Source organism: Anomaloglossus baeobatrachus, chromosome 3, assembly GCF_048569485.1.
Source record: "Anomaloglossus baeobatrachus isolate aAnoBae1 chromosome 3, aAnoBae1.hap1, whole genome shotgun sequence".
In the NCBI taxonomy this organism is placed as follows: domain Eukaryota; kingdom Metazoa; phylum Chordata; class Amphibia; order Anura; family Aromobatidae; genus Anomaloglossus; species Anomaloglossus baeobatrachus.
The window spans coordinates 91,064,874-91,088,062 of NC_134355.1; the positions used below are offsets into that span (position 1 = coordinate 91,064,874).

Genomic DNA, 23,189 nt, shown 5'->3' on the forward strand with positions numbered 1-23,189 from the left:
GAGCTGGGGGAGAAATATCCAACAGCCTATTGATGGCTGAGATAAGCTCGTTTACCATGGCGTCCCCATCCGGGGTATCCAGATTGAGAGGGGTTCCAGGATAAGACTCCTGATCACTCTCTTCAGACGCATCACCGGGCGACTGATTGCGCTGAGACCCTGAGCAGTGTGATGACGTTGAGGGTCTTTCCCAGCGAGCTCGCTTAGGGTGGCTGGGGCTATCATCTGAGTCATAATACTCAGCCTGGGAAGCCGGGGACCCCCTTGCAGTCTGGATTAATTCCAACTGAGGGGGATTAGAGGACAGAGACCTCGCCGTGTCCATAGACTGAGCCCCAGTCATGGATTGCAAAGTTTCAAGGATTTTTGCCATAGTCACAGACATTCCATCAGCAAAAACTGCAAAGTCTGTCCCTGACACCGGGGCAGGACTTACAAGCGTCTCAGCCTGGGTCACTACCCCTCCGGACTCCGGCTGGCGAAGCAGCACCGGATCGGAGCATTGCACACAATGGGGGTCTTTGGAACCTGCTGGTAGAGCAGCCCCACATGCAGCACACGCAGTGTACACAGCCCTAGCCTTGGCAGCCTTGCGTTTTGTGGATGACATGTTGCTGCCTCCTCAGAGCGATCTGGGGTATCCAGCCAGGAAGCGACCTCACAGTGCAAAAAATAAATATATCTATATATCTGGTAGACAGTACACCAATACACAGTGAGGCACTAGAGGGGCCAGCACTGAAATGCCGCTTACCGCCCGCTTAAGAGCGGGTGTGTGGTCGCCAAAAGCCCCCTAGTCCAGGTCTCCCAGAGCCTTGCGTCCCTCCTCCAGCCAGACTGCATGTAATGGCTGCCGGCGTCCTGGGAGAGGAGGGGGGGCGGGCCCTGGGCGTTCCTGGCTAAGAGCGGGAAGCCTGCTTCCCTCTGTGCCTAGTGAGAGGGCTGGAGCATGTAAATCAGGCTCCAGCCCTCGTCGCTGCTGCGAAACAGCGTCTCTCCCCTACCCTGATTGACAGGGTGGGGGCGGGAACGAAGCGGAGCTAGGCCGCAAAAAGCCGGGGACTAAAGTTATAAACGCCGCCGCCGTAAAAGCGCGGTCGGCGTGTCCCCGGCGCACCACAAGTCACAGCAGCGCCGCCGGTCCAGTGGGGGTCGGCGCTGCGTTCCCACAACACAAAGTCCCCCAGTAAACTGTAGGAACACTAACTCCAGCGTTACGGTCCCCGGCGCACTACAACACCCAGCCAGCCCGGAGTGTGTCTGTGCCTGCCGGGGACACAGAGTACCTGTATGATGCAGGGCCATGTCCCTGATTGTACTCCTGCTCCGTATCCATCAGGTGCTATGGGTCTGTGGATGGAGCCCGGCGTCAGAGCTTAGAGGCCGGCAGGATCCCACTTCCACAGAGCCCTACAAGGGGATGTGGAAGGAAAACAGCATGTGGGGCTCCAGCCCCTGTACCAGCAATAGGTACCTCAACCTTACAACACCATCCACGGGTGAGAAGGGAGCATGCTGGGGGCCCTATATGGGCCCTCTTTTCTTCCATCCGAAATAGTCAGCAGCTACTGCTGACTAAAATCTGTGGAGCCATGCGTGGATGTCTGACCTCCTTCGCACAAAGCTTGAAAACTGGAGAACCCGTGATACCACGGGGGGGTATAGCCAGAAGGGGAGGGGCCTTGCACTTTTTAGTGTAGTGCTTTGTGTGGCCTCCGGAGGGCAGTAGCTATACCCCAATCGTCTGGGTCTCCCAATAGAGCGCTGAAGAAAAGTATTATTCGTAATATGACATTCCAAAACCAGCAACTGAAATTACAGCCTTCCTTTTCTCACCCACACACATACAGTAGGTGTTGGATTTAGTATTAATATAAAAAAGAAAATTCTTTCCAGCTATTAAAAGCGCATAATCAGTGGAAAAAATATTGCAAAAATGTAAAACGGGACCTGGGTTTGATGCCACTTTAATGCATAAGCAGTAAATCCCCAATATTATCTATAAGGGCTGCAAGGAACTCAGGGATGATGCACAGGAGAATGGCATGGGATTGATGGAGTATCTTGACTTGTCTGTGTCTTATGCGGGCGTCACACGAGACGATATATCGTGCGATATGTCGGCGGGGTCACGCCGTAAGTGACGCACATCTGGCATCGTTTGATATATCGTAGCGTGTGACAGCTACGTGCGACGGTGAACGAGCAAAAATACTCGCCTTATCGATGCTCGTTGACACGTCGCTCATTTTCAAAAAGTCGTTTCTTCTTCTGTGCGCCGGTTGTTCATCGTTCCCGGGGCAGCACACATCGCTCCGTGTGACACCCCGGGAACGATGAACTGCAGCTTACCTGCGTCCCGCTGGCAATGCGGAAGGAAGGAGGAGGGCAGGATGTTTACGTTTCGCTCATCTCCGCCCCTCCGCTTCTATTGGGCGGCCACTGTGTGACGTCGCTGTGACGCCGAACGTCCCACCCCCTTCAGGAAGTGAATGTTCGCCGCCCACAGCGACGTCGCTCAGCAGGTAAGTGCGTGTGACGGGGGTTTAACGACTTTGTGCGCCACGGGCAACTAATTGCCCGTGACGCACAAACGTCGGGGGCCGGTACGATTGCTCGTGCAATCACACGATAGATCGTATCGTGTGACGCCCGCATTAAGCTAGAAGAAGCCAACTTGTACAACTAATGCTATCTATCAATCAGACAAGACATTAGGTAATCATATCCAGTTATAGCCCATCCCTTACTTCTAGATGCTGCTAGTATAAGGCAAGGGTCTGGAGTTTGGTTCTCATTGTACATCTCCTGCAGGTAATGTACAATGGGGACTAATTACAATTCTTTATTTCAGCGACAGGCTACATCTTAATTACTCACTTGGAAAACAATGGCGGCACACAGAATATTGACTAGTGTATAATTTCCTCAATAAGGAACATTAGAAGTACAATCACTTCCATTATTGACACATCTAAAATCTCTTTTAATTAGCACGCCAGCTTAGACCCACTCATGACTCCTACACTCTGTCTGCTCGGTTTTGTGTGAACAACTTGGGGTGCAGTAAGAAGTGTTCAGCCAATAATTGTGCAACTACATGTACCGACTTTACTAAGAGGAAGAAATATGTGATTTATTAATAGAAAAACTTTAAAAAGATTTTAAAATGGTAATGTCTGCTTTACAGAGACAACACAATTTCTACCACTGGGGTTGGATTGGTGTGGCACACATACAAGTAAGGGGTAAGTCACTCTATGATTTCACCAAACTTTTTTTTAGCCATATGGTCACTGTAATCATACATGGATACCTAAATATGGAGTACACGGTATAGGATATAAGTATACCTACCTCATCAATTTTGAGACATGTCAACAAAAAGTAGCTAATGTGAGTGCGTTCTCCCAACGCACTGGTGTTTATATACTTTATGCTAGTCATGAGTAGTTGACGACAAAGAAATCTGACTGGCAAGCTGCACTTGCTTTAATAATTCATATGTGTAATTTGATGAAATTTCGACCAGCACATAAATTAGCCAATCCATGGAATTATTAAAGGGGTTTTCCGATCTCAATCCATAAGTCTGCAGTTACTTTATGTGACTGCAGACTTATGAATCCTCACATTGCTCGCACTGTGTGCTGTAAGGATTTGCCGGTTTCAGAGTCGAGAGGCGCGGTCACGTGAACACGAGTATGTGATATGCAGACTCCTGGACAGTATCTGACTAGATGGGCGCGGCATCACTCAATATGTCCAGGAGTATAAGAAGAAAGCGGCATTGACCATTGCCTTGCATAAAAGTCCTCTTTATTGAGAACCGTGCACTAAAAAGATGTGGAAGAGAAGCCGGGTGCAGCCACTCCAGGGGACGATGGCCGTTTCACGCTACCTGTGCTTCTACGGGTCCATCAATATCACTCAATACATTTGCATTGAGCACGGTCACACCCATCTAGTCTGATTCTGTCCAGGAGTATGCAAATCACAGACTCACATTCGCGTGACCGTGGCTCTGTAACCGGCAAATCCTCACAGTGCACCTCTTTTCCTCCACTAGTACCCAATAGTGCAGACAAGACTTTTTTCTCTTAGCTTTTTCGGTCGCTGTACTGGTAATTAAATCTTGAAGAAATCTCTGAAATTTAGGCCTCTGTGCAAGTCCGCATGATGAAGCCTATTTTTCCTGAATATTAGGACAGAATTAGCACAATAAGGATCTTTTCCCCACAGCTTGGGCAACACACTCAGGTGTGTGGTTCTTGGTGAGGATCGCTACTACAAATATGGTGAAATGATCATTAATGACCACTAGATATTTTTACACCTGTAGTGATTCTTCTACAAAGAAATAGTCCAATAGTACCAGCTACAATGTATATCAAGTATGAATAATGAACACTGCTTTGGCCAAATTCTACATTCAGTAGCGATCTGATGAGTCACTTTGTATAGGTCCAGGTAGCAATAGAATCTCTGTGGAGAGCTAAGCATCATTACTGGTCCCAAATATCTTGTTTTCATGCATCAATAGTACTACCTCACTAATTTCATTTGTTGACAGCAAACTCTGCCAAACAGACCCTCATCTTGGTAAGTAATCTTACTTCACGGTATAGCACACACAAGTCACCGGCCTATCCCTCTATCAGAGAATTAGCTTTCTAGTTAGTAACTCTATCTCCCCATAGCTAGGCCAACAACCAGAAGAGAGCCACTGCTTGACTGCTGGCCTTCCTGCTAGTGATTAGTCTACCACTCATCAGCTTACTACCTGACGTCTTGTCACATTCCAGGTTGTCCAGTCTCCCACTCAGATATAGGCCTGCAGAACATACCTTTTTCGGATCATTAAAATGGGGACTTCTGTCTCAGTGTTCCCTTATAAAGGGTTTTTGGGATAAGAAACCAAAGTTTCTGTTGCAGTGCCTGGGTTGATTCCAGATGTTGAACTTGGCCAATCTTTGATTTACGGCACTCAGCCGGGCAGTCTTGGGCAAGCTGTTCTTTATAAAGTTTTTCTCCTTGGAACACAGTGTTCTGCTAACCTAAGCAATGCCTCTCTTCCATCCTAGAACACCATTCAAGTATATTATAAATGTCTTGGTGAAGTCTACATATTTCAAGATAGGGGTGTAGGTTATGAGCTTTGGTCTTCTTAGTCATCCTTTGTTCAACAAAACACAGAGAGGAACAGCTATTTTGGTAACGTCCTGTATGAATTTCTTATTGTAGCCCATGAAGTCCAGAAAAGCTGTTCTCTTTGAATATTTTTGAAAGATTCCCATGATCAAAGTACAAAAAAAAATTACTTCTGATTTCCAAGACAAACTACCGATTATAAAGCTGCAGGTATTTGAGCTGCTATCACTGAGGTCTGTGAACCATGTATGTTTTCTACCCATGTTTGACAGATAAAAACCTTTTCCATTATAGTCTACGTGGCTCTTCATTTTTGCAGACCGAGTGGTCTATTAAACATCACTGTCAATGTTCATTTTGAATCCGCATCACAAATCAAAAATTACCAAGAGAGGTCTATGTGTACGTCAGAATTACAGATACCACATTGATGGCATCAGTGTATCATGTGTCCTGTCCGTGATTGATAATGCAAGCAATAGAAGTTTAGGGATTTATTTTTTCATCAGTGAAAAATCACTGATGAAACAATGATGGTTACCATAGATTGAAAGACTGATAAATGTTTTTATGTATGAAAAATCATCTGTATGTGGCCTACAGTGCCTTGCAAAAGTATTCGGCTCCCATGAATTTTTCAACCTTTTCCCACATTTCAGGCTTCAAACATAAAGATAAAAATTATGGTGAAGAATCAACAAGTGGGACACAATTGTGAAATTGAACAAAATGTATTGCTTATTTTAAACTTTTTTAAAAAATAAATAACCGAAAAGTGGGAGTGCAATATTATGCGTCTCCTTTAAGTTAATACTTTGTAGCGCCACCTTTTGCTGCAATTACAGCTGCAAGTCGCTTGGGGTATGTGTCTATCAGTTTTGTACATCGAGAGACTGAAATTCTTGCCCATTCTTCCTTTGCAAACAGCTGGAGCTGAGTGAGGTTGGATGGAGAGCGTTTGTGAACAGCAGTTTTCAGCTCTTTCCACAGATTCTCGATTGGATTCAGGTCTGGTATTTGACTTGGCCATTCTAACACATGGATACGTTTATTTGTGAACCATTCCATTGTAGATTTTGCTTTATGTTTGGGATCATTGTCTTGTTGGAAGACAAAACTCCGTCCCAGTCTCAGGTCTTTTGCAGACTCCAACAGGTTTTCTTCAAGAATGGTGTCACGAACCACCGGGGGGGTCACTCAGAAATCCCCCGCGCTGGCTACCAGTACGTCACAATCGGGGGGTAACAAGTGGGGGTCACCCCTCCTTTATACCTCCCGACCGACAGACAGAGCACGTGACGCGCTCTCTAGCGCCCCTCTTATAGTCAGGCCAATTATGGAATTGCCCGACAATAAGCAAGGAGGCCGCTATACTACTTATGCCGATTATTGAAGGGTCCCCAGTGAGAGTAGGGTATATATTCCCCCGACCTCCGCGGGCGGAATATATAAAACCTCCCCGGATCTCACTGGCCTCCCCACAATAATCCTTGGCACAACTCGCTGCCACCAACCGCTTCACGGTAACTATTAGCCGAACACACAGACGTGGGATTCAAGATCGAGATAACAGAACAGCCCAAGATTAATTATATAATTTAATCAGCCTAAAGCACACTAGAAACTACAATATATACAATAGGGAATCTACAGAATATACATATGTCAGAGTACAGTTACAGATAAAGCATGGTTTACAAACAGGTATGCAATTCAATCAGTTACCTTGTGCGTCTGGCCACAGGGGGGCGCTGTAGACCAGGTTTCTAGGAACTCCCACAGATGTTTCCTGCACGTGACCCCCAGCGAAAGAACACTGGAAAATGGCCGAAGTAGGGTTATCAACCTGGGCAAATCCAGGTCCCCTCCTACCTTAGTGACCTCAGAGGGAGCACTGCTCCACCCCTGGCTGGAGTTATGGACAAAATCCACAACATGGAATATGGCCATAACTTGGCCCGGGAGCGTCGTAGGCGGACGCCGACGCTCTCATTGTGACAGCTATGAATTTAGCTACAGAACGAGAGGACTCATGACTTGTCTACTAGTTCCCCATTGGCTGATATCACGCCTGGGGTATTTCCCCAGGTCCTGCTCCCATAAAAAGGGTGTGCCAGCATCGTCCGCATGCGGAGACACCATTTTTATGGTTGCCATATTTATCGGAAATATGGCTTGCGAGATATGAACCATTTTTTACTGGAGTCGTTCTGTCTGGATACTTCCATAGCCTTGCTAACTAGATAGCAGCCCCTACTACAGGGTCACGGCAGGGAGTCATCCTGTGTCCATTGTTCCCACATCATCTCATTTCCATATCACAGGAGATGGCTGTTGGAGGTGTAAGTGGGAGGTGACACCTTCCCAGATGGTGGACATTGAGAACAAGAAGGGAGGGGGCACTGCCATGGAGTGATGAGAGCGATTATGACTGGAAGTCATAATTCATCTTCATATCCCAGGGTTTGCCTCACACCTCCCCCCTTTTGAGGGCGCTAGGGGGCAGCACACTCCGGTGTTCCCCCGTGCGCCCGTCCGCGACCTCTCCTTGTCGGGACAGCCCGTCTGCGTTACCGTGGTCCCGGCCCCTTTTGTGGCGAATGGTGAAGTTGTATTGCTGGAGCGCAAGGCTCCATCGCAACAATCGCCCATTCGTCCCAGAGACGGTGTGCAACCAGCTGAGGGGATTGTGGTCCGTCTCCACGATGAAGTGGCGCCCGTATAGATAGGGTTGCAGACGCTGCAGGGCCCACACTATGGCCAGGCACTCCTTTTCCATCGTGGAATAGGCCACTTCCCGTGGTAACAGCTTCCTGCTCAGGTACAAGACTGGGTGCTCTTGGCTCGCAGAGTCCACCTGGCTGAGCACCGCACCGAGGCCGAAGTCACTGGCATCGGTCTGTACTACAAACGGCCGCGTGAAGTCGGCTGCCTGTAGCACGGGCGGGCTGGACAGGGCGTCCTTTAGGGCCCGGAAGGCTGTCTCGCAGTCCATTGTCCAATCGACTGCAGAGGGCAGCTTCTTCTTGGTGAGGTCCGTCAAGGGCTTTGCCAGGCTACTATAGCATGGAACAAACCTCCTATAGTACCCAGCGGTCCCCAAGAAGGACATCACCTGCTTCTTGGTCCTGGGGGTGGGCCAGGATGCGATGGCCTCCACTTTCTCAGGCTCGGGCTTCAGTGTTCTCCCACCTACCCGGTGACCGAGGTACTGGACCTCGCTCATGGCCAGCTGACACTTTCCCGGCTTGATGGTCAAACCTGCCCGGTGGATCCGCCTGAGCACCTGTGCTAGATGCTCTAGGTGATCTTCCCAGGTGGGACTGAAGACGGCAATGTCATCCAGGTACGCGGCCGCGTACCCTTCAAGTCCCTTGAGCAGGGTGTTGACCATCCGCTGGAAAGTGGCAGGGGCATTCCTCATCCCGAATGGCATCACCGTGGACTCGTACAGTCCAAATGGGGTAAAAAAGGCAGAGCGTTCCCTGGCCTTGCGAGTCAGGGGGATCTGCCAATATCCCCGGCTCAGATCCATGATGGTCAGGTACTGAGCCCCGGCCAACTGATCGAGCAGGTCATCGATGCGTGGCATTGGGTACGCATCGGCGACCGTGACAGCATTGAGCCCCCTGTAGTCCACGCAGAACCGAGTGGTTCGGTCCTTCTTAGGGACGAGGACTACAGGCGAGGCCCAAGCGCTGTTGGATGCCTGGATCACCCCCAGCTTCAGCATCTCGTCAATCTCCTGGCGCATGTGTTGCTGCACCTCCAGGGAGACCCGATATGCTGAACGCCGGATCGGGGGATGATCCCCAGTGTCCACGTGATGGACAGCCAAGTTAGTCCTTCCAGGCTGGTTGGTAAACAACCCCCGGAAGGGGTGTAGGGTGGCCCACAGCTGGGACCGTTGGTCCTCCAAGAGCTGGTGGCCAACCTCCACATCCTCAATGGATCCGCCTGCCCTAACCTGGGCTAGCATATCCAAGAGGGTTTCCGCTTCTCCCTCCTCGGGCAGGTTGCACACGGGGAGCGCACATGCCTCCCGCTCATGAGGTGCCTTCATCATGTTCACATGGAAGGGCTTCCGCCTTCCACGGGCAGGGTCCAGGGTGACCAGGTACGTCACAGGGTTGAGCTGCTGGTACACGAGGTATGGGCCTTCCCAGGCTGCCTGAAGCTTGTCCTGTGGTACGGGGACCAGTACCCACACCTTTTGACCCACTTGGTAGGTCCTCTCACAAGCGTTCTGGTCGTACCAACGCTTCTGATCGGCCTGGGCTTGAGCCATATTGTCGTGTACCAGTTGCGTCAAGGCCTGCATTTTGTCCCGGAAGCGCATGACATACTCGATAACCGACACTCCAGGGGTGGCCAAATCCCCTTCCCAAGCCTCTTTCACCAGAGCCAGGGGGCCCCGCACACGTCGCCCGTACAGGAGCTCAAACGGTGAGAATCCTGTTGAGGCCTGTGGAACCTCCCGGTAAGCAAATAACAGGTGTGGGAGATACCGCTCCCAGTCACGCCCATGGGAGTCGACCAACATCTTAAGCATCTGCTTTAAGGTGCCATTGAACCGCTCGCACAGGCCATTAGTCTGTGGATGGTACGGGCTGGCCACCAGATGTCGCACCTGGACTTGCTTACAGAGGGCCTCCATCAGCTGGGACATGAATTGGGTCCCCCGGTCAGTGAGCATTTCCTGGGGAAAACCCACTCGGGAGAAAATCTCCAGCAATGCGGTGGCCACCTTGTCAGCCCGAATGGACGACAAGGCCACTGCTTCTGGGTACCGGGTGGCATAGTCCACTACCGTCAGTATGAAGCGTTTCCCGGAGCTGCTGGGGATGGCCAGCGGGCCGACCAGATCCACAGCCACCCTCCTGAAAGGCTCATCGATGATTGGCAGAGATACTAGTGGGGCTTTGGGGTGTGGCCCCGCCTTCCCCACTCTCTGACAGGTTTCACACGAACGGCAGTAGGCAGCCACATCGGCCCCCATTTTTGGCCAGTAGAAATGCTGGTTTAACCTGGCCTTGGTCTTAGCGATCCCTAGGTGTCCGGCCATCGGAATCTCATGTGCGATCCGCAACAACTCCGTCCGGAACGGATAGGGTACCACCAACTGTCGGTCCCTGGGCCACGCCTCCGGTGAACCCTGCTGGACCGTGGCCCGGTACAGCCGTCCTTGGTCCCAGACCACTCGCTCCGGGTCCGAGTCCGAGGGAGGCTGTGCCGCCTGCTCCTTAAGAGCTTTCAGGCTGTCGTCAGCTTCTAACGCTGCCTGAAACCCCTGACTAGATGTGGCCAGAATCGACGAGACTGTCACATCTTCGGTCAGTACCCCGGGACCTGTGTCCTGGCCTCCACCTGACTCGGCTGCCACTGGGTCAGAAGGGGAAGAGCTATCGGACCTCTGGGAGGCCCCTTGGCTTCCAGCACTCCCACTGCGGGTGACAGCGGCCACAGCCGCTGCGACCGTGGGTCGTGCCTGCTCCTCCTCCGTTCCTGACCAAGTCGCCGGTTCAGGCAGACCTACCTGGCTTCCTGACACCCCGGTTGTGGGGGAACCATGCACCGAGATCTTACCTGGGAGCACTTCCGCTCCTGGACCGGCCCCAATCTCACCTGCCTGTTCCCCTCCTGCAGCAACAGAACCCCGCTGTGAAATCTCTGGGGACCCCACATTTGCTGTGGTAGCCCCCACCCCACACACTGGTCCTCCCCCTGCAGCACCCTGCTCTCTGCTTATCCCTGCAGAGGGCAACAGATCCCAGCTCACAGGCTGATTACTTGTAGAGGCATTGTCACACCTTTCTCTGACCCCCTCCCCTGTCACAGCTGCAGCTGTGTGTGTGTCTATGGTGTCTATGCAAGCAGAAATATCAGAGTTCACTCCCTCCTCCCTTACATCATTCATAGATAACACATTAACATTGTCCGGAGGCATGTCAGTACTGGCTGAAGGTTCAGCCCTTGGTTGGGGCCCAAACTGGGAGGTTATCTGCCCCAAATCTGTCCCAAGTAGCACGTTTGCGGGGATCCGATCAGTTACCCCCACCTCCCTCACCCCTCGCCCTGCGCCCCAGTCCACATAAATGTCAGCAACAGGCAGCGCCGGGTCAATGCCTCCAATCCCGGAGACAGCGAGGGTTTTTCCAGGGATCAAGTCTTGGGGGGACACCATCTCAGGCCGCACCAGAGTCACCTCCGAGGCGCTGTCTCGCAGTCCCATGGTCACAGACCGGCCGACGGTGACAGGTTGGAAGCTGTCCAGGGACCTACCACCACCCCCACCCACACAATACACCTTGGGCGGCCCTTGGGACGGGGACGGAGCCGGGGCCTTGGGACGCTGAGGGCACATGGCCTTGAAGTGTCCAGGTAGGTTGCACTGGTGGCACCGTCTTGGTTCTGCCACGGGCCTGGAGAGGGGAGTTGAGGGGGACACCCCCTGCAGTCTAGGGGCAGGTGGGGCAGTCGCAGAGTTCATCTTACCCCCTCTCCAGGTGCTGCTGGTGGCTGCTCTCCTGGCCTCAGGAGCCCGATTGTTGGTGTAGTCATCGGCCAGGGCAGCTGTAGCCGTGGACCCCTTTGGCTTCTGGTCTCGGATGAACTGGCGGAGATCCTCAGGGCAGTTCCACAAGAGTTGCTCCGTGATGAACAAGTCCAGGATCTCCGGTCCGGTGGAAAGCTGCAGGCCTTGGGTCCAGTGGTCGGCAGCTCGGGCAAGTGCCCGCCGGTGGTCAGCCCAGGAGTCCTTTGGTCCCTTCTGTAGGCTCCGGAACTTCTTGCGGTAGGACTCTGGAGTGAGGTTGTACTGTTGGATCAGGGCCCGCTTGATGGTGTCGTAGCCCTGATCTGCCTCAGCAGGCAAGTCCCCAAGGATATCCAGGGCCTTACCCCTTAAACGGGGGGTCAGGTATTTGGCCCACTGGTCCTTGTCCAGATGGTGCTGCAGGCAAGTCCGTTCAAAAGCAGTCAAGAAAGAGTCCAAGTCTCCATCCTTCTCCAGCACTGGGAAGTCCTCAACACGGACCTTTGGAAGTTTGGTGTCTTGAAGGTCACGTGTGGCTGATGAGGGCCGGAGCTGAGCTAGCTGCAGCTGGTAGTCACGCTCTGCCTGGCGCTCTTCACGTGCTGCTTGCCGCTCCGCAGCCTCACGCACTGCTTGCCGCTCACGCTCGGCCATGAGTATCTCGTAGGTATCCCGGTCTCCAGCCTGGAGAAGGGCCAAAGCCATTTGAAGAAGGCTATCCGAGCCTCCCAGGCTCGGTGGAATGGCACGTGGTGATCTGCGGCCCGCTGCGGAGCCTGGTGCTTCACTGTCCATTGCAGAGCGGAGGGCTGGCATCTGGCTCGTTGAGGACCCTTGGGTGAGCTGCTCCTCATCTTGTCCAGCAGTGCCAGGTTGTGCAATGTCCTCTGCAGAGCGGTTCTCTGGCGTCGGGCTCTTGGAGGGCTCGTGGACAACCTCCTCATCGTCTCTGGCCTGAGCATCGGCCATTCCTTTGGCTTTGCTCCTGGTGCTCTCAGCCATTGTTGCAGACTTTGGTCACTGACACAGAACTGACACCTGATGCCTCCACACACCTTACAGTATCTGCACTCTGACACTCTAGTGTTGGTCTGGTCTGAAGACCCCAGCAGCCACAGCTGCTGCAGGCAGTCTTTAGTGTCTGGGAGTATGGGTCTCACACTCACACACACTATTATCTCGATCCCACCGCTTGCCACCAATATGTCACGAACCACCGGGGGGGTCACTCAGAAATCCCCCGCGCTGGCTACCAGTACGTCACAATCGGGGGGTAACAAGTGGGGGTCACCCCTCCTTTATACCTCCCGACCGACAGACAGAGCACGTGACGCGCTCTCTAGCGCCCCTCTTATAGTCAGGCCAATTATGGAATTGCCCGACAATAAGCAAGGAGGCCGCTATACTACTTATGCCGATTATTGAAGGGTCCCCAGTGAGAGTAGGGTATATATTCCCCCGACCTCCGCGGGCGGAATATATAAAACCTCCCCGGATCTCACTGGCCTCCCCACAATAATCCTTGGCACAACTCGCTGCCACCAACCGCTTCACGGTAACTATTAGCCGAACACACAGACGTGGGATTCAAGATCGAGATAACAGAACAGCCCAAGATTAATTATATAATTTAATCAGCCTAAAGCACACTAGAAACTACAATATATACAATAGGGAATCTACAGAATATACATATGTCAGAGTACAGTTACAGATAAAGCATGGTTTACAAACAGGTATGCAATTCAATCAGTTACCTTGTGCGTCTGGCCACAGGGGGGCGCTGTAGACCAGGTTTCTAGGAACTCCCACAGATGTTTCCTGCACGTGACCCCCAGCGAAAGAACACTGGAAAATGGCCGAAGTAGGGTTATCAACCTGGGCAAATCCAGGTCCCCTCCTACCTTAGTGACCTCAGAGGGAGCACTGCTCCACCCCTGGCTGGAGTTATGGACAAAATCCACAACATGGAATATGGCCATAACTTGGCCCGGGAGCGTCGTAGGCGGACGCCGACGCTCTCATTGTGACAGCTATGAATTTAGCTACAGAACGAGAGGACTCATGACTTGTCTACTAGTTCCCCATTGGCTGATATCACGCCTGGGGTATTTCCCCAGGTCCTGCTCCCATAAAAAGGGTGTGCCAGCATCGTCCGCATGCGGAGACACCATTTTTATGGTTGCCATATTTATCGGAAATATGGCTTGCGAGATATGAACCATTTTTTACTGGAGTCGTTCTGTCTGGATACTTCCATAGCCTTGCTAACTAGATAGCAGCCCCTACTACAGGGTCACGGCAGGGAGTCATCCTGTGTCCATTGTTCCCACATCATCTCATTTCCATATCACAGGAGATGGCTGTTGGAGGTGTAAGTGGGAGGTGACACCTTCCCAGATGGTGGACATTGAGAACAAGAAGGGAGGGGGCACTGCCATGGAGTGATGAGAGCGATTATGACTGGAAGTCATAATTCATCTTCATATCCCAGGGTTTGCCTCACAAATGGTCCTTTATTTGGCTTCATCCATCTTCCCATCGATTTTAACCCTCTTCCCTGTCCCTGCTGAAGAAAAGCAGGCCCAAACCATGATGCTGCCCCCACCATGTTTGGTGATGGTGTGTTCAGGGTGATGAGCTGTGTTGCTTTTACGCCAAACATATCGCTTGGCATTGTGCCCAAATAGTTTGATTTTGGTTTCCTCTGACCAAAGCATCTTTTTCGACATGTTTGGTGTGTCTCCCAGGTGGCTTGTGGCAAACTTTAAACAACACTTTTTATGGATATCTTTGAGACATGGCATTCTCCTTGCTACTCTTCCATAAAGACCAGATTTGAGCAGTGTACGACTGATTGTTGTCCTATGGACAGACTCTCCCACCTCAGCTGTAGATCTCTGCAGTTCATCCAGAGTGATCTTGGATGCATCTCTAATCAGTCTTCTCCTTGTTTGAGATGAAAGTTTGGATGGACGGCCGGGTCTTGGTAGATTTGCAGTGGTATGATACTCTTTGCATTTCAATATGATCGTTTGCACAGTGGTCCTTGGGATGTTTAAAGTTTTGGAAATCTTTTTGTAACCAAATCCAGCTTTAAACTTCTCCACAATAGTATCACGGACCTGCCTGCTGTGTTCCTTGGTCTTTATGATGCTATCTGCGCTTTAAACAGAACACTGAGACTATCACAGAGCAGGTGCATTTATACGGAGACTTGATTACACACAGGGCGGCTTATATTTATCATCATCAGTCATTTAGGACAACATTGGATCATTCAGAGATCCTCAAATGAACTTCTGGAGTGAGTTTGCTGCACTGAAAGTAAAGGGGAGGAATAATATCGCACGCCCCACTTTTCAGTTATTTATTTTTTAAAAAAGTTTAAAATAAGCAATAAATTTCGTTCAACTTCACAATTGTGTCCCACTTATTGTTGATTCTTCACCATAACATTAAAATTTTTATCTTTATGTTTGAAGCCTGAAATGTGGGAAAAGGTTGAAAAATTCAAGGGAGCCGAATACTTTCGCAAGGCACTGTAAGTAAAGGTGTTACCACAATTGGAGTTATAATGGACCTGTAACTTGCCATAATTACGGTATGTATTTTTTTTACCTGCTGTTCTCCTGACTCTGGGGTTCTTTTTCACCTTTGTGTCTGCGCCTCTCTCTTACTTACATATAAATACCAGATTGAGGAGAACAGCGTCATTTAGACCAGATAAAACAATAACATATTATTAGAGGTGGCAGGTCCTCTTTAAGTTAACGTCCGCACGCTGTTCCTTCAGATGTAGCAGAGGTGGAATCGTTTTGGGACCTCGTGTGGATTACGTCGGACCTGGGTGTTTTGGGGATTAATAAAGCTGCGAAAGAGGGTTTTGTTTGTATTTTATCTCAAATAAAGGATATTTTTGAAGTTTGTAGGATTGTCGCACCTAATGGATGTGACAATCCTGAGTGGCAGGCTGCTATTTTTAGGCTGCAGGGGCCCCAATAACCATGGGCTGACCCAGTCTGAGAATACCAGCTCCCAGCTGTCGGCTTTATCATAGCTGGGTATAAAATTGGGGGGGACTGCATGACGTTTTTTTAAATTATTTATTCAAATAATTAAAAAAAAAAAAAAAAAAAAAAAAAGCTGCATGCTGTTCCTTTTATTTTGATACACAGCCAAGATAAGCACATGGCTGGGGGCTGCAGCCTGTAGCCGTATGCTTTATCTGTGCTGGGTATCATAATACAGGGGCGACCCTATGCCAGTTTTTTTATTTATTTACTTTTACACCAATCTAGATGCAGACACAGCGCCTCTGATTGGTTGCAGTCAGACATGCTGTCACACAGACTGGGGGAGCTGTGTGACTGCAACCAATCAGAGATGCCAAGACTGCTGGTGGGCGTGGGAAGCAGTGAATATGTATGAAGGATAATGAGTGGCCCCAGAAGTATAGTGAGTTGCAGCTGTGCAGAGATCGGTAAGTATAAAGTGCTTGCTTTGTTCTTATTTTCCTTTCTTTTTTCTTTGATTTTGTTTTTTTTTTTATTACCCGGGTGGCCAGACCTGGCTCTTTACCCAGAGTTCCCTGAGAATTCTGTGCCTTGGGTCAGTGCTTCGGTTCTTTTGAACCCGCGCAGATCCGGACTTTTACAGTCCTGGTCCGCACATAGCTAATGTTAAATAAAACTAATTGTTTTTGATACTTCTTGCTATTTGTCTTTGACAAAACTTTATTTGGCAAAAATAAATATATATTGGTAAAAATAAATTAATCCTCAAATATCCATAAAGAATTGAATATGCAAAAACTGAAATGTTTCCATAGACCGAAAAACTAGAATTAGAGTAATGTTATATCTTGACTAGAGAAGAGCGAACCCGTTGAAGTTTGGTTTGGTGGATTCATGCAGACTTTAGAAAAAGTTCAGTTTTCGACCTGGACTTGACCTGAACTCCAATAGAAGTCATGAATTGGGCAGTTCGGCCCTCTGCTCACATGCAGCCAGACAAACAGATCATATCCAGGTGAGGTTGCTGGGTTTTTCCTTTCCAGGGAAGGGTGGGCAAGGTTTTTCCTTTGTTTTTTTTTTTTGGTGCACACTACAACCAATCATGCTGTTGTTACCCTCCGCACGAGCCGATCAAACACTGCAAGGGGCTCGCACTGGGCTGAGCACTGAGCGTACCCGGGCACAGCGATGCTTGCACGAGTGGTTTCATGCGTGAAACGCTCGAACTCCCGAACCCAAACTGTTTTTTTGTAAAGTCAGTATTGGGCACGAAGACCGAACCCCAGGTTTGCTCATCTCTAGCCTTGAACCTATTTTAATGATTTCTGATCAGTTCCTAAAGTGACTAATTAAACTGATGATAAAAACAAGTGTTAAAACAGAATAAAAATATATACCGTAGCTCAATTTTAAATTAAACAAAACTGTTCCACAGACAAAACAAACGTGCAGAAACAAGCGGATCACACGTGGAATCGATGGCCATACAGAGCAACAGATAGAAAGTGGCACCGGCACACAAAGAACAGAACAACACAAACCACCAAATTGTTTAAAGCTTTTAATGAATGCCATATAAATCAAGCAGTAGAAACTGATGACAGAAAGCCACACACTACAGTTTTCAATAAAAGCTATATAGACCTAAAAAAAATTCTACTTGTATGACATTATATATATATTCATATATATATATATATATATATATATATATATATATATATATATATATATATATATATATATATATATATATATATAATTTATATATATGAAATATATATATATATATATATATATATATATATATATATATATATATATATATATATATATATATATATATATATATATATAGATACACACACAATGTATATTTAATTGCTGGTCTTTTGCTCAATTATTCAAGTTTCATGTTACGAAATTTGTTTTAGATAAAATTCCAATTTTTTCGTAATTTATTTTCCAATATTGAAAACTGCATTGTGGCCCTTTTTAAGTTGTGAAATCAGTGGAGAAAAAAAAAAAGAAGAGAAAAAAAAAGAATCTTCTTGAAGACAGATATGGATGCAGAATTGAGTTAACCCTTTCACCTCGTTGCGTGATAGGAGTTTGATTTTGAAGAGAATTTTTGGTGCAACAAGTGCAGTTAGTCGTGGTCAATTTATGTTAATAACGAGTGATCGGCGTGCGGAGAGTCCGAATGAGAAGCTACGTGAAGGATGGTTGACATGTTCTTACCTTGGATTTATGATCTGAAGTTATAACCTGAATTTTATTTTCTGTTTCTTTCTTCATTTCAACACAGTTATTTCCTCTAAACAGTAAAATATTTTCCATAGTTAGATATTTTATATCAAGACTTTTTTTATATTTTTTATCACATATACCAAAAGGTTTGCTTGAGATTTTTTTGTATACAGGATTTATTTGGTGTTATATTTATATTATTTATATAACATTTAATTTTATTTATTAAAACAGTTTCATTTATATTCGACCTAAGGCTCTATGTTGTAATTTATAATAAAGGTGTATAAAAGACACCAGGATAGAGAAGAGCTGATGCCTGAATTTCCATTTACGAGGTTTTCCGTGCACAATTTTTGATCGGCAAGAAAGTGAGTGCTAATTGTAGTGAGTGCTATAAGGGAATGAAGCAGAACCTAAAACATATGATTATATTACACCAAAAAGACACAAAAAAAAAAAGGTAAAATTAATTAAAAAGTGCCTATCAGTATACTGTAACAAAAGGGCATGGCTAAGATAGTGCAGGAGCCATAGCCACACAATTCCCTACAATAAATACATTGCAAGAAAATACAAAAATTAATAAGAGTGTTATGCTCCTACTCTCCCTCTTTATTACCTAGCCTCCTTTGTAGTATTCTATACAATTGCATATAAGTAGACACTATTACTATTACTTCTGGCCATGTAGAATTGGTGTATGGCTTTGATAATTTAGGTGATAGGTTTGATGAATGGTTTAAAGGGAATCTGTCAGCAGGTTTTTGCTATGTAAGCTGAAGACAGCATGCTGCAAGGGTTAACAAAGAATTCAGGGTTGCCTGTTTTGTCAAGGTCCGATCTGTTGTTTATTTGTGATGTCTGTTTAATCAGCAGGACACTTATAATTGCTCGGACTACAAAGTTACACACATGGCAGTCCAGCACACTCCCTCTTCTGTTAATGTACAATCTCTACTGCATACAGAGGCTGGTGTGGGCAGGTGAAGCTCTCTCAGCTCTGCTACATAGCTAAATCTAAAGGCTGCTTTACACCAGACAATCTATCGTGCGATAGATCGTCGGGGTCACAGTTTTTGTGACGCACATCCGGCATTGCTGGCGATGCCGGCCTGTGTGACACCTCCTAGCGACGCAGTATCGCTCACAAATCGTGAGTCATGTACTGCTCACTAGGTTCCATAATATCGTTTAATTTAGTTGTTCATCGTTTCCGTGGTAGCACACGCCGCTCCGTGTGACACCCCGGGAACGATGAACAGCAGCTCACCTGCGTCATGCGGCTGCCGCCGGCTATGTGAAGGAAGGAGGTGGGCGGGATGTTTACGTCCCGCTCATCTCCGCCCCTCCGCTTCCATTGGCCGGCGGCCGTGTGACGTCGCTGTGACGCCAAACGTCCCTCCCACTCCAGGAAGTGGACGTTCGCCGCCCACAGCGTGGTCACACGAGAGGTAAGTACGTGTGACGGGGGTTCCGACTTTGTGCGACACGGGCAGCGATTTTCCCGTGACGCAAAAAGGACGGGGGCGGGTACGATCGATTGTGAAATTGCACAATCGGTCGTACCGTGTAAAGCAGCCTTAACAATTCTGATTGTGTCAGAACAGCTGCACCCAGTAAGCTAAGTGATACATCGTTGGATTCAGGATCTCTTTGCCTACATTATGCTGATTTTAGATGAAGCAGCAAAAACCTGATGACAGATTCCCTTTAAAGGGGTTGTATCATCTTTTTGTTATTCAATATTTTTCCGGGGAATGATGCTTTGCCTTTTCAGCACATAAGAAGCTCAAGGGAATTCAGGCTTGCTATCTGGCCAGCTGGAAAGCAGCACTACAATATTTACAGCATAAAGCATACAAGTGTGCCCTGATTTGTTAGGAAACCGGCCACCTCTGATAGACTGCAGAAGTAAGCTGGGCAAAGGGGCTGTACCCCAAAAATTTAAAATCTCTCCTCTGTTCTTGAGAACAGAGCGGATTTTAAATAAGAGGTAAACAACAAAGCTGCTCGTTGTTACAGATGATTAAGAACGCTCCTGCGTTCGAAACGTGTCTTTCTTGAGAATTGATTTTATGGAATTTTAAAGAAGTTTTGCAATAAAGACGAAGTTTTATTCCATAATGACATGGATGCTGAATGTTTTCCTTTTCGTTGTTACAGGCAGTATACTTTGTACTTTATGTTTAGCTGCACTTCCACTTTACGTCTTACTATGTAATCTGAAGTCATTATTTTTTCTTTATGTTCTTGCATGTATATCTTATTGATTTTGAGCTAGGCATTATGTGTATTGTGCAGGACTGTGTGGTTAGGACTCCTGCCTTTCTTAGCTATACATTTTTGTTACAGTGTACAGATTGGTACAGTCTTAAAGGGAACTTGAAACTTCCAGAAATGCTATTTACCTACAGGTATAGGATTTATCTGCAGGTATATAGCATGTAAATCATGTGTGACTGCCTTAATGGAATCATGGCTACAGGGAGAATGAAGTTTTAGGCAATGTACACACGTTGAGTGTTTGATGGGTTTTTTACCTCAGTATTTGTAGCCAAACCACGAGTGGAACAATCAGAAGAAAAGTATAATAGAAAAATGGGCACCACGTCTGTATTTTTCACCCACTCCTGATTTTGGCTTATAAATACTGAGGTAAAAACTCACCAAATATTCAACGTGTGCACGAGGCCTTAATGGATTACAATATCTACCACAAATTAGGCCACATGTTGAGTATTTGGTGAGTTTTTTACCTCAGTATTAGTAGCTAAAACCAGGAGTGGGTGATAAATACAGCAGTGGTGCCCGTGTTTCTATTATCCTTTTCCTCCAATTGTTCCACTCTTGGTTTTGGCTACAAATACTGAGGTAAAAAACTCAAATATTCAACGGGTGCCTGAGGATTTATTCTTCCAATAGGTTGTGTAATTTTTGTATGATAAACTGTTATATATTTTTGAGAATCCACTTATACACTGTCTTTTCTTCACAGGGCTTATTGTGCCAGTTCCGGCGCGTGCAATGTCATTCTACTTTATATTTGGCTTCCTAGCCCCATACTTTCACTTTCTTATGGTCTCCAGAAAAAAAAAAGAGATGCTTGTATGTCCAGCAGCTATCTCTCCTGAGTAGGGATGTAAAGATCCCGTGTTCATACCGAACACAGACTTTAGAAAAACACAGTTTTTGGGTTTGGAGTTCGGCTGTACGTATGCTGACCACTTGTGTGAGCATCGCTGTGCTCAGGTACGCTCGGTGGTCAGCCCAGTGCGAGCCGCTTGCAGTCTCTGAACGGATCACACTGGGGGTAACAACAGCATCGGATGTAATGTGCGCCATCCATAAAAATTAAAAACCCCGCCTACCCTGCCCCGGAAGTGATCTGTTTATGGCTGGCTGCATGTGGGCGGAGACCTGAACTGCCCAATCAGTAAATTCCATTGGGGTTTGGGTGATGTCCAGAAAAGAACTCAATCTAAACCCCGGCTCAACCCACTGATCCAAACTTCCACAGGTCCGATCATCTCTACCCTGACACCTCTGGCAGGTTATGTTGTGATCCGCTTTTATTCCAATGTGTATGTGTCCCCTTTTTCCACTAGCTCCAGGCCATGCTGCACTTTTTTACCCAGCGTACTGGTGTGGAGTTAATATCATTGGGGGCACGAGAGGCGAGACCCTCACAAACCTAACATGACAGCATATCCTAGCGATATGTTACTACTTTTTAAGGCAGGATCACCCGTTAGTATGATGGTAAATTTATTGACTCAGTGTTGAACCCCAACTACTTAGCATAATTATCTCCATACTTGTCAGAAATCTTGATTTTGCTGGGATAGTCCTGCAAACCGGATAGTAAAAATAAAAAGAATTAACAAAAAAATCACTCCGTAATATGGACGGCTTAATAAATTCTTGGACATTTCAAGGACATTTTGGGTGATCTTAAGGGTGAGGCTTAAATGTTCCCTGATTTTGGATTGTGTATGCTGGCAGATATATATGTCTTGAGTGTGCAAACCCCAGCACATGTTTTCACTTTTTTTTTTTGCTACAAAATGAAAACATTACCCATTTTTTGGATGTAAAATTGTATAGCCAATAAGTGTTTTTTTTGGATTAAAATCTTCCTTGTACTGTGTATGGACTTAATCTACCAAAGACAAAGATCTTCCCACCCAAGAGTTAACTATGTGAAGAATAAAGAGCTTGAATTGTTTATTCTCTGCGCTGCACATTACATGTAGAGTACCTCATTAGGTATCAAAGAATAGTGAAAAATACAAAAGAGGCAGTAACTATGGATACTAAGACACTACATCTCGTGTTGACATGAGATGCTGCTATCCTCATGTAGGGCTGCTATTCACATTAGATGCCAGGGAGGCTAATAAGGATATCAACCCATCCATAATGAGCTTCGTTTATAAACTGAAGAGAACAAAGAAGGCGCCTACCAGAGATGAATGTCTGCCTGCCTGAATGTCTACCACACTTAAAGGGAATGTGTCATCATAAATTGACCTATTGTTTAAATCAGATTTTGATGTTAAATGCATTTTTGACACTTTTTGTTTTTTACATTAGTCTTTTTTTTTAAAATAAAAATTCTTCAATTTTTCACACTGGCCACTAGGGCTTTTTTTTAGACTTTAACTTCTAATATTTCAGGAAATAACACATCAACAATTCTCAGATACTGACCCTATATTTTTTGAAGTAGCTAAGGAATGTGTGTGACAGTTATTGTGAAGGACAGGTTCAGCTGTGAAATATGCTGTTGTGATTGTTGGATCCATTGTTATCAGCTGTGTTACCTGTCATTTTAATCCTGTATCTGAAGATATGGAGCCTGCTGAAAACTCTTCCTGAAAGGATAGGAAGTATAAGTCTAGAAAAGCCCTATTGGCCAATTTGAAAAAATGCTGGACTACACTATGTGCAGAATTATTAGGCAAATGAGTATTTTGATCACATGATAATTTTTATACATGTTGTCCTACTCCAAGCTGTATAGGCTTGACAGCCAACTACCAATTAAGTAAATCAGGTGATGTGCATCTCTGTAATGAGGAGGGGTGTGGTGTAATGACATCAACACCCTGTATAAGGGGTGCTTAATTATTAGGCAACTTCCTTTCCTTTGGCAAAATGGGTCAGAAGAGAGATTTGACGAGCTCTGAAAAGTCCAAAATTGTGAGATGTCTTGCAGAGGGATGCAGCAGTCT

At 47.0% G+C, this 23,189-nt stretch overlaps 1 protein-coding gene across 5 annotated transcripts in view; it reads right to left on the minus strand.

Moving 5' to 3' along the window:
• PLCB4 (phospholipase C beta 4) overlaps positions 1-23,189 on the minus strand; it is a 516,205-nt gene that overhangs the window by 33,178 nt on the left and 459,838 nt on the right. For 4 of the 5 annotated variants that reach the window (XM_075339305.1, XM_075339302.1, XM_075339303.1 and 1 more), the window contains exon 34: positions 17,944-18,019. The exons of the other annotated variant lie outside the window; for it this stretch is intronic. In XM_075339305.1, coding sequence (XP_075195420.1) covers positions 17,944-18,019 — 76 coding nt within the window. The remainder of the gene's footprint in view (positions 1-17,943; positions 18,020-23,189) is intronic. 5 annotated transcript variants of the gene reach the window in all.